Source organism: Galeopterus variegatus, unplaced genomic scaffold (genome assembly GCF_000696425.1).
Source record: "Galeopterus variegatus unplaced genomic scaffold, G_variegatus-3.0.2 Scaffold1280, whole genome shotgun sequence".
Taxonomy (NCBI): Eukaryota; Metazoa; Chordata; class Mammalia; order Dermoptera; family Cynocephalidae; genus Galeopterus; species Galeopterus variegatus.
Window position 1 is genome coordinate 277,153 of NW_007727391.1, and position 12,404 is coordinate 289,556.

General features: G+C 45.1%; 1 protein-coding gene across 1 annotated transcript in view; it reads right to left on the bottom strand.

Annotated features, from left to right (window-relative positions):
* Positions 1 to 12,404, bottom strand: part of LOC103593124 (regulator of G-protein signaling 6) — a 122,557-nt gene that overhangs the window by 2,781 nt on the left and 107,372 nt on the right. Inside the window, exon 11 of the mRNA XM_008576053.1 lies at positions 5,807 to 5,820. Coding sequence (XP_008574275.1) covers positions 5,807 to 5,820 — 14 coding nt within the window. The remainder of the gene's footprint in view (positions 1 to 5,806; positions 5,821 to 12,404) is intronic.

The window sequence follows — 12,404 nt, forward strand, 5'->3', positions numbered from 1 at the left end:
AAATTTCTTTTTTTTTTTTTTTTTTTGTCTTTTTTGTCTTTTTCCATGTCCGGCAACGGATCGCAACCCTCAGCGTCGCCCCCGCACCGGACCGGGGACCGGCAATGGGACTGCAACCCTCGGCGTCGCTCCCGTGCCTCGCTCAGCCAGTGAGCGGGAACCGGTCTGTATGTGGGATCCGAACCCTCGGGCGGGAGCGCCAACGCGCTTCCCAAGCGGCGCACTATCCAGTGCGCCACCGGGCCGGCCCCAGTTCTCTGAAATTTCATGATGACTCTTGGTTGTTCTTATTCACTGTGCTGGGTACAATGTGAAATAGATAAAAAAAATATTTCCCAGAAATTCTATATTATTTCTTTGCTAATTTCATACACTTCATTTCCTCTGTTTTCTTGTTCTGTAATTTTTTTAAGTTAAATATTGGACATCCTGAGTTGTTAATCTAATTTTACCTCCCATTTTCCCCTTCCTTTTCTTTTTGTTTGACTGTCTTTGGACCTTTCTATTTATTTAGTTTTTAAACTTGGAAAGTCACTTTCTTTTCACTCTTGTTTATCACAGTATCCAGTTCTCATTTTATGGATGAAATATCTTCTCATATCTTAGAGGATATTAATTCTATCTTTCTGTTGTACGTTTCTTCTGTTTGTTGAATTGTTTCTGGTTCCTCCAAGTTCTTTTCTTGTATTTGTTTATGTAGATCATTCTCTTTTACTTTGCAGTTTTCCCTGAGCGTCTGGAAAATCTTTGGACATCCATTTATGCTTAAGAGAGAGATTCTAAAACCTGCTTGGAGGCTCATTGTGCTTGGGGACAGGGCTTCATCATTGCGTTGTGGGGCAGCTTGCCAGTCTTTTCGCTAAGGCTCCAAATGAGGGATCTGAAATCTTTCCTATGGGGACATCCGTTTTTCTCTAGAGCAAGGGTCAACAAGCTTTTCCTGCAAGCCCAGAGAGTAAATATTTTAGGCTTTGTGGGCCAGATGATATCTGTTGCAACTACTCAGCTCTGCCGTTGTAGCACAAAAGCAGCCATAGACAATTCATAAACAAATGTGCGTGACTGGGGTCCAATAAAACTTTATTTGTGAAACCAGAATGGAGTAGATCTGGCCCACCTGTAGTAGTTTGACAGTTTCTTGCCTGTGGGTATATATGAGGGGTCATCAAAAAGAGATTTGTATTACCTTTCAATTCTATTTTTTCGTGAAATCTTTGAAGCACCTTCATATGTCTGGCTACTGGAGGCCTGGCAGTAAGGCAGGGGAGGGGTGAAGGGTCTCTTGGGGCTTGGAACATAATACCCCAAAGTACAGCACCTTGGCACACTGAGTACTTTGAACGAAAAGAGATTGGAAGTGTCTCAGAAGCAAAGTTTTTCAGATCTTCTCCTGTTCTCCTGTCTTCCACCCCACTTCTTCCCCCAGAAGTGAGTCAAAGAAACCAGAATTCCTCTTACCCAAGGTGGGTCATAGAAACTAAAACCCCTCTCCCCCAAAGCTAGTCATAAAATGTAGAAAGGTCACTCCCTCCCTTTCCTTTGAAAACTCTCATTCCAGAGGGGTCCTACCCTATGCCCTGGAGGAAGGAATGCTACACAGAGAGCCCAAGAAGAATCTGAACAGACAGGCCTTGCTGGGTTTCCCCCTCCGTCTATCACCATTAGATCCTACCCTTCGGTCCCTTCCCATTTCTGCACAGCTATGCATTCTTCATGGAATCTAAGCAGAAAAACAGACAGTTTCCCCTGGGTCTCAGGGTCTATTTTTCTGAAGGTGTCCATGTCATGTAAACCTTTGATTAAATAAATTCGTTGTGCTTTTCTCTTGTTAACCTGTCCTTTATTACAGGAGTGTTGGCTGTGACCCTTAGGATGGAAGAGGAAAGGAATCACGCCTTTCCACCCTTGAAGGTCCCGCAGTTCAGTATGTAGAGCTGCCATTCATTCTCTTGTTTTCAACTGGCCCCTTATGATGTCTGATACGCCCAAGCTGTGAGCTTACGTGGCTCAATTTCTTGGGAGAATAAACTAACCGTTCCTCCTTTACAGTGGTGGTGAGCAGGGCGAGCATTTCCTGGTGGGGCAGGGGATCCAGGGATCCAGAGTCTCCCGAGCTAGGCTTGACCCCTTCTTCTGCTGTTAGCGCTCGAACTCATTCGTGCCTTCCAGGGCCCTGGTCTCTTCAAGAGCCAAGGCCCGATTTTGTTGGGCACCCTGGCTCACTTCGTTACAATACTTCTGCCCCAACACGTAGGTTATAACGTTCTTCACTCTGTCCCCATCTACTGTCTTCTTTTTTATTAACCTTTGAAATATTTTAGCCATACAGAAAGGTATCAAAATTGTAAGAAATCACCATTGTATTTCACTACCCAATTAAAAAGTTAAAACATTACAAATAGAGAAATGGGGGCCTGCAGTTATGTGCCCCTATTCCATAGACTTTTTATCTCAGAAAAATTTGTTGAAACCATTAATCTGCTAATTACATGAACTTTTGAGTTCATACCATTTTTATTCCTTTAGTGACATGTTGCTTTGGGGGAAAGAGAGAAGATAAACACATGTCTACAATATTGTCTTGAGTGAATTTATTATAGTCTTCTTAATCATCCCCTTTATGTTAGACATAGACTTTTAATTTTTTTTTTTTAGTGTACATAGTGCTGTAGTGGGACACCATTGTTCATGCAGGTTTTTCCCATCTTCCTCTGGGTTATTTATTTAGAACTCACATCCATAAGTGGAATTTTTTGGCTAAAAGGTACGAATATTTTTATGTCTGTTCTCCTGTCTCCCACCCCTCTTCTTCCCCCAGAAGTGAGTCATAGAAACCAGAATTCCTCTTACCCAAGGTGGGTCACAGAAACTAGAACCCCTCTCCTCCAAAGCAACCCACAATAAAATTTTCCTTAAGCATTGCCAGCCTGAGTGTCAACAATTTTCTCCACAACTGGTAAAGCCAGAGCTGCGGTTCCTCCTACTGAATTGCAAAGGGCACCATGACCAATTAGCTTAATGCTGAAATGTAAAGAAATTAGTCAGAGGTTCCCTTTCATTGCTACTCAAAGTGTGACCCGTGGACCAGCAGCACAGGCCTCACCTGGGAGCCTGTTAGAAATGCAGAATCTCAGGCCCTGCCCCAGACACGCTGAGCCAGAATCTGAATTTTAATAAGATTCCCCAGGTAACTCATATTCATGTCAAAGTTTGTCAAGAACCACATCTTATTCCTCAATGTTCTGAGGGACTCAAGACACAGGACTTTTTATTCATCAAATCAAAATGAAGGAGTCTCTGATAATTTTGGTTTTAATAACTTCAAAGCTTCCTCTCTTTTCTAGGTGTAGACTATCCCAGTGGCGTAGAGGGAGCCGTGGCCCAAGTTGAAAAGCCTTGGTTTTCGTTCTCCATCGAGTCATCGATCTTTGTCAAATTCACCATGTTATGAAATAGCCTTGTTGAGTACTCAGGACCATAGTGATTTAAAAAAAGAAAAAAAAGAAAGAAAAAGCATCTCTAAAGAATCTTGAAAATTCTCTACAAATATAAAATATATGATTGAAATCACCATGCACAGTAGAGGCACATCATCTGTCCTGTAATCCTCCTACAAGCTACACATCTTGCCTGGCAAGTCTTCATTAATAAGAGCTTTACAGCATCTCAGGCAGAATGAATGGGCACGAGAGCCCTAAGAAACCACTGCGGGGGAGGGGGGGGAAGGTCAGGCTCCAAGGTGGTGCCACGATAGGAAGCCACCCCTTTGCCATGTGGGTGAATTTCATTCTTCCTGGTTGCATACTGAGGAATGTTCCCTAGGACTGCTGTAACAAATGACCACAAACCTCATGGCTTAAAACAACAGAAGTTCATTCTCAGTTGTGGAGGCCAGAAATCTGAAATAAAGGTACTGCAGGGCTGTGCTCCCTCGAAGCCTCCAGGGAAGAATCCTTCCTCGCTTCTTCCAGCTTCAGGTGGTTCCAGGCAGTCCTTGGCTTGTGGCTGCATCACCCCAGTCTCTGTTTTTATCTTCACATGACCTTCTCTTCTGTGTCTGTGTCTTCTTTCTCTTATAAGGACACTTGTCATTGGATTTAGGGCCCATCCGGATAATCCATGATGATGATATCTTGAGATTCTTAACTTACATTGCAAAAATTCTTTTCCCAAATGAGGTCTCATCCACAGGTTCCACGGGTTAGGTTTTGGACATATCTTTTTTGGGGGGGCCGCTATTCAACCCACTACCAGGAACATGAAAGAACAAGCTGGAAGTGGGGATCTGGAGGGCACACTTGGCCAGTTGACTCCTTTGCTCAGATCAGCACAAAGACACACCTGCAGCAGGTAACCTAAATCTTGTTCAAGGGGAGACAGCCACATGGTGGTGCTCCAGGGTGCCTGAGTCATAATGATATATTGGGGGGCTCTCCTGATTATGAGACATTTGGGCATCTGCAGCATTCTCAAAATCTGAGATGACACAGAGTCCGTGGGGCTCCCCGCAGCCAGGACCCCTGTGTCCCCCCAGGATGCCTGCCCTGGCCATTCCAATCGTCTCAGCCTCAGCTAGCTTTGTACCTCAAATAAAATACATCCACTTGGCAGTGCAGGCAGAAGGTAAGGCCTTTGTAAACTAGCTAATTACAAGTTATGAGGGAAGATTTTTAAAGCCAAAAATAGATTTTCCTCAAGCAGAACATAGGAATGGAAAAAACAAAACTTCCTCCCTTCCCTCTCTAGGTTTTTGTGAGACAGGCTGGGGGTTCCACAGATCCCTCCCAGCTTGTGTCTTGTCAAGACTTTCATATCTCCAGCCTGAGAAGGAGGGCCCAGCCACCCAGGCCAGTTCCCCTGCATAGGTCCCCAGTTGGAGCCCTGAATGTGCGCTTGGGGTGAGAGGGGGCAGGGGAGGCTTGGGAGAGGCTGGGATGGGAATCCAGAGAGCACTTGGGCACTTGGAGGAGCCTGCAGCGTGGACTGCCTGATACTGCAGCTGTCCAGTGACCAGCCTGAGGCAGCGGACTCTTAAAAGGCCAGAGAGCAACCAAGGAAATGGGAAGTGGTAGGTGACGACTCAAGTTATACTGAAATATTCTCATAGCGCCAGGTGTCTCCTTGAATAAGGGTGGGGGTGGGGGAGAGCTGGTGTGGTTGACAGCTCAAGGTGGGATTTTGTTACCATCCACATTAAGACCACAGATATGAGTTTGTAACAGGCATTAAGCATGAGTGGGATTGTTCCTGTGACCCGGCCCCACACTGTGCCTTCTCAGGTAAGGGTCCAGGCAAGCATCAGCATATACTGTGGAGCAGCACGTGGAGACAGGAGTATGACCTTCTCTGCAGGAATTCCTGACAATCTTGCACAGTCAGCAAGATCAGCTAACCAGCCAGCCAGCCAGTGTCAGTGATGGGTGGTATTGGTCAGAAGGGAAATCTACTGCACTGGAAGAAGGAAATCTATTTTGTTAAGTTACCATAAAGTTAGGTAGAGACTTTGTATAGGGAACAGTAAAACTATATGGGCATGTGTATGTTGAATGTTGTATTTAATTGGCAGATGTAGAATTTACTGAATTATCAGAATTAGACCTCTGTCTTGGAGCTATAAGAGAAACTCTTCGTCACAAAATACTTAGAGATGTAGATTTTTCAAAGAAGAGGATGAAAAATTTGATCTTCTGAGATTCTAAGAGAAGGGGAGAGATTGGGGGTGGTCCATTAGTTTCTAATGGTGGCTGTAACAAATTACCATATACTCAGCAGCTTAAAACAACCCAAATGTATTATCTTATAGTTTTAAGGGTCAGAAGGCTTCATGGGCTAAAACCAAGCTGTCAGCAGGACAGGCTTCCTTCTGGAGGCTCTAGAGGAGAATGCGTTTCTCTGCCTTTTCCAGCCCTGGAGGCTGCACACACGCCTTGGCTTGTGGCCCCTTCCATCTCCAAAGCCAGCAATGGCTGGCCGAGACTTTCTCATGCTGCATCCCTCTGACACTGACCCTTTGGTCTCCCTCTTGCACATTTAAGGACCCTTGTGATTACAGTGGCTCATCAGATAATCAAGATAATCTCCCTATTTTAAGGTCAGCTGATTAGCAAATAACTCCATCTTAAACCTTAATTCTCTTTGCCATGTATGACCTATTCACAGGTTCTGGGGATTAGAACGTGGACATCTTTGAGGCACCATTATTCTGCCTGCCACGGGTGTAATTTGAGAGGAATTTATGCAGAAGGTAGAAAATGAAGTCACCTGGAGGAGGGTGTGCCAGTAGATAAAGGTGTATACAAGGCCTGCGTGGACTTTTTGGGAATGGCCCCAACGTGTTTTATTTCACTGCCAATGTCACAGCCTAAGTAAAACCAGTGTTCACGAGTCTATGCTCCCTCATCCATCCTGTTTGCCATCATCACCGCATGGAAAAGACAGGAGATAGCAACATGCATTTTCTTGGAGGTTCCTATGAGTGACTTGGGCTTTTCGCAATCTGCTGCCTCAGCTGCTCTCTAGATTCTTCTGCGGTGGGGTCGATCTTTCCCAGAGAGAGTGGCAGAGAGGGTTAACTCCACAATTGGGGTAGCAGAAGACTGAGAGGAGGTGAAAGAACACCCCACACTGGGCAGAGAGGGGAGGAGACTCCTCTCTTCTGCTTCTCAACATCACTGCACTGTGCAGAAACAGCACAAGGGATGGAAGCAAGGACTGCTTGCCTTCTTCCTGCCCTCGTGTCTCTCTCATCTGGGCTGGAGGTGGCTTATGCTTGGGAGCTAGAGCTTCCAAGCTGGGACACGGAGAAAAGAAACAAAGGCTCAGCTACATAGGATGAGATCTAAGCTTAATGCAGAAAGATTAAAAGGCTTTTGTGTTTGCTTCTAGGTTGTCTAGCACCAGTTCTCAGGTGTGAAAGGAGGTTCAAATGGAGACAGAAGCGCTGCCCAGGAATATAGTGAACATACTTGGTCATGTTGACTCTCCTGCTGGGTCTCTTGGGAATCTGAGTGAAGCAGATAAAGATCACGGATAGTGTGATGTTCTCCAAAATGGGAGAGCAGGCACAGAGGATGTCTCTGGGTTTCTGCATGGTTCTACCCTCTCCCGAGAGATGTGCTCAGGAGACAAGTACACAGGGATACTTTGGAAGCTGCTATGGACTTATTGATAAGCCCTGCTCCTGGCCATGGTTGATTTGTCCAGGAACCATCTGATCCAAGCAGGTTAACATCCTCTTTCTCTAGCTTCAGCAACAGCAGATGCATAGTCACAAAGTTCAGGGGCTGGAGGTGGTCATGTTTCCTGCACATGTCTACCATGAAAGACAATGAGGTGGTGTGGAAAGAGGAGCAGGAGCAGAGATGAGGAAGGTGTCCTGAATGTGCTCTAGGGCTGTCAAGCGCCAGCTCTTCCTGAGCTTAGTGGCATTGCTGCCCTTCACAGAGTTCAGCCCTGCAGCCCTCGTTGTGTTCTGGGAGCCAATATCTGCTTCTTTTTGCTAAACCAGGTTCAAGATGGGGTTCTTTCACTTGGAACCAAACTACTAGTACAGTTGAAAAGGGGATGAAGGTGATGGGAAGGTAAAAGCAAGTTTATTGAGGCAGCCTTTTGTAGAATTAGCTAGAGAGGTTCCCTCTCTCTCAGAACCTGTGCTTCCCGGGGGTACCCAGACAACAGGAGGAACAGAGTGTGCTTGGGACACACATGCCAATGGGAAGCCGGGCAGCAATGAAGGAGGTGGCAGCGGCTGACACACAGTACTGCTGGAGTCCAAAGTCAACACCAGCGATCACAGAAAGACATGGGACAGGACAAGAAAAGCAAAAGGGAGAACAAAGCAGGCACGTGAGGAGCTTTGTAGAATGCCCAGTGCATAGCAGCATGTAAGTAGAGATGGCCCCAGATAGCTGGGTCAGCAGAGGAGCAGAATTAGGAGGAGATGGAAAAGAAAATAAATCTAGGAAATCCAGAGGAAGCCCGTTAGGAACAATGTTTCTCCTTGAGAAATGTGAACATTCTTGTCCCGGTATCCCTGACTCCTTCTGATTAGTATACGGTTTTCTTATTTCCAAATGACAAATTCTCACGTCACTGGAAGAAGCTGACCTACCAACCTTTAGCAACCATTACTGGGTGCTTTGAACTGGTTCTTGGGTGGAAGTGTGGAGCTGGCTGATTTGTTCATGTGCTCCTGCTCCATCTACTAGTAAGTGACAAAAATCACCAGATGGCTGTCAGGTACACTCTGTGGTCAGTCAGTCACTTAGCAGGCCCAATTCAGCACGTACCAATGTCATTAAATAGCAAACAGGAAGATGTTAAGGACAGCGGTCACAGTTTCTAACTACATTAACCAGTCATGGTATGGGGAGGGGTTATTAATACAAAATCTTCCTAATTGGGGTCTATCTTTGATAAACTTGGAGAGGAAGGAAATAATGAAGGAGAGTTTAGAAAGCGTTTAGTCCAACCACCTGAAAAAGTTGGAAACAATTTTTAGATTTCATCTTTTCTCCCTTAACAACAACAGCAAAAACCTCATAATTTTGTTACAAATTGTACAGATGTGAGAAAGAAAGGTATGACAGGTGAGTTGGAGGAAGAAGAGATGCTGTCCATCAAGGGCTGAGCAACACCTGGGAAGAGTCCCAAGAGAAGTACAGCAGCCCCCCTACCCACGGGGCAGACGTTCCCAGACCCCCAGAGGACACCTGAAACCGCAGATAGTACTGAATCCTATATACACTATGTTTTTTCCTTCACATACATACCTAGGATAAAGTTCAACTTATAAATTAGGCACAGTAAGAGGTTAACAATAACTACTAATAAAATAGAAAAATTGTAACAATATACTGTAATTAAAGTGAGGTGGATGTGATCTCTCTCTGTCTCTCTCAAAACATCTTATTGTACTGTATTCACCTATTTTCAGATTGCAGAAGGCAAAACCGAGGATAACGGGGGACTACTGGACACGTGTATGGGATTTGGTTTGCAGAACAGGTGGGTGAGAAGATGAAGAGATACTGACACTGGCAGGCTCCAGAGAAAAGGGACAGAGAAGTATAGCTGGTGGCTCCAGGAAACCGTTATTCAAGGGAAAACAGGCATGGAATCTAAAGCACTATGGGACAGTGACCACCATTCCTACTTTAGGAATACAGTAATGATGCACTAAGTCACTCATTACGAATTCAGGGCCTCTAAGTGAGAAGGAAACCTGGTAACCAAATGTGAACGAGGGGGTGGATTGGAAATTACGGCTGCACCTTTCCCCTGCTATGTGCAATTTCTAAACTATAATGCATAGAAGGGAATGGGGACAAGAAGAGAATCTGATGAGAAAGAAAAACAAAAAGCTGAACAGCACTGCAGAGAGGAAAGAAAGTTTGGTTCCCTTTAATTAACTCATTCATTAATCTAATTTCTTTTTCATGCTGGAGAAGGTGGGGAGGAGAGAGAATATAAAGAATTCCTTAACTGCAGGTCACCCAGAGAGCGTACATTCGATAGAGAAACGTGGGAGGACTGAAGGAACATGCAGGTGAACTTAGCCCATCAGAAAGAAGAGCATAAGCCAGGCCAGGTACCATGGCCTTTTTTTCCACGTGCTACAGATTCCAGATCTTGGTCTGAATACAGTCACCCTGGCTAAAATGTTACCTCTGATCTTTTCTTCTGTCCCCTAAGATGGGCTGGGAGAAAGGAGAAGCAAGGACCCCATGGTTTCTGGGAGTCACATAAAAGCCAAGTTATAATGACATCTTTGACCCCTTTTTTTTCCTCCCCTGAGACTATCACTACACATTAAGTTTATGGACTTCTATCACCCCAGCATGTTTTTAATAGACCCTTAGGGTATCAAGGCCCTTGCTGTCTTATCTCATTTCGTTAATTATATCTCATGATCACTGAGGGTCAGGAGGTGGAGAAGCCAGCATCCAATTTCAGGGAGCAGCAGCAATCTCAGAAATGAGCAAACAAAATGATATTTAAAAAAATCAATTTGGCAGTTGGCTGTGACACCCAAATGGCTCCCAGTAATACAGCAAGGACAAGGCAAGCACAGATGCAAGTACAGCACAACATGAAACAACCCATCTCTCCATGTGCAGCAGCGTGGGGGGCCTGCGGGGACTGAGGTGTGGCTCAGTGCCTCTCCCGGTGGGGAGAAGTCTCGGGGGAGAGGCAGGGAGATTCCAGACAATTTGGAACTAAAATGTACAGATGTTTGCAAGTCTGTCAAATGCTGTAAGGCTTGGGTGAATAACAGATGGGCCCCTGTGGGGACTCTTGCAAAGAGTAAGACTTCATTTACTTGGCAACTTCAACTATAGATCATAGATAAGATAAGTGACCAAAAGTGCCTCTGAGCAGAGTCTAGTTCATTGTCATTTAGAAGAACACACCTCACAGAGAAGACTCTTCACTTCTGCTTTAGGATCAAGGCTTATGAACTTGGTTATTTGATTTCCTGGTATGATCAATCAATTTAAAAAATGCAGTCTGTTTCTCCAGTCCTTCAATTTAGCCTGGGCTTGTGACTTGCTTTGCCCAATAAAATGCAGCAGAAGTGACAGAGTGCTAGTTCCAAGCCTCAGAGGTTTTGCATGCTTCTGCACTCTCTCTTGGAATCCCTCCATCCCTAGGTGAACAAGGTCAAATCGGCTGGCTGGAGGATGAGAGACCATCTGGAGGAGAGCCCAACTGTCTCAACTGAAGCCATCCTAAAGCAGCTGAAGCCAAACTTGTGACAGAGTCCAGCCCAGATCAGCAGAGGTGCCTACCCAGTCCACAGGTGCACACAGAGCCTGCTGGCACATAGACACATAAGCAACAGGAAATGTCTATTGTTTTAAGCCACTGAGTTTTGGGGTGGTTTGTTACTCAGCAATACCTAACTGATACAGCTGGTTTGCTACAGATTGGAAATGGGGACTGGTCAGAGAGGAGGAAGAGCTAGTAGAGACAAGCATGCTGACAGAACAAGAAAACCAACCAACCAACCAACAGCTAAAAGTCAGAAATAGCAACTCAAAGAACATGATGGTTTGAGGCCATTTAGGGACGAGGAGGCAGTCTGTGGCACCTTACCAGATCCTGATCACTGAAAGAGTTTTAAAGTATAATATAAGAACACTGACCCTGATCATTCAGAAAAACTAACTGAAATGTAGTCTCTTCTCTTTAGGAAGGCAAGTGCATGAACCATATTTAAGAAAGATTTTCATTTAAAACAGTCAAGATAAAAAGCTTAAAGTATTAAGTGCTATTTATCTGGAAAATTCATTTATGTGTGCAGGGACCATACTTTCTGAAATAAAAATTTGGTAACATCCGAGAGAGGCTTTTGTATTGCTTCCAGGTGCAAAAGGCAGCTTAGAAAATGCAGTCTGGTTGCCATGATGCTGGCATTTCAGGGACATTTAAGCATTCGTGGGGACCATGGACAGAATATTTGAAACTGGATGACCTGAGAAAATCTGTGCAGAAGAGCCAATCTCTTCCTGTGTGACCCCTCCTCCCCAAAGACACCAGACTGGTGGTGGCATGTGTAGCAGTGGAGGGGAGACATGCAGACTATGACTGCTGTGGGGCCAGTTTCAGGTGGCCTGCCACAGCCCTGTGTGGGAGACTGAGAAGGAGAGAGGGTGGGTGGGAAGAATTGCACTAGCGCCAGCTGCGATCCTCAGGGCAAGCCTCCTTGCTGGCCTGCCCTTGTTTGTTCCTCTGCTGTCTTGCGCACTTGAATTCTGTTCTTTTCCAAAGCACCATTAAGTGCCACACTGGAAAATAATAATAATCGTTCACATTTGTTGCATGCGTTCTGAGTGCTAAGGATGGGAAAGCTCTTGCTGTGCGTTAACTCTTTAACCCTATAAATTAAATACTACAGGCTGAGCACCCCTAATCTGGAAATCCACAATCTGAAATGCTCCAAAATTTGAAACATTTTGAGCACCAACATGACTCAAAGGAAATGCTCATTAGAGCATTTTGGATTGCAGATTTTCAGATTAGGGATGCTGAACTGGTAAGTATAATGCAAATATTCCAATACTGAAACAAAACAAAACAAAACAAAAAACCCAACTCCGAAATCTGGAACACTTCTGGCCCCAAGCATTTTGGATAAGGGACACTCACTCTGTACTACCATCTCCCCTTGAAAGAGGTGGAAACAGAGACACTGAGAGATGAAGCAACTCACTTCACTAGTTAGAAATAGGAAATGGCAGAGGCAGGACTCAAGCTCCGATGGTTGGCTCCAGACCCAGCCGTCTGTGCTGCTCCTTCAGTTTGCAAAGATTCCTTATTCCCTCCCTGCTGGGTTTGGCTGCACCCTTTACCCCCACCCTGACACTTGCTTTATCAGCTCTTCACTATCACAGGCCCCCCCC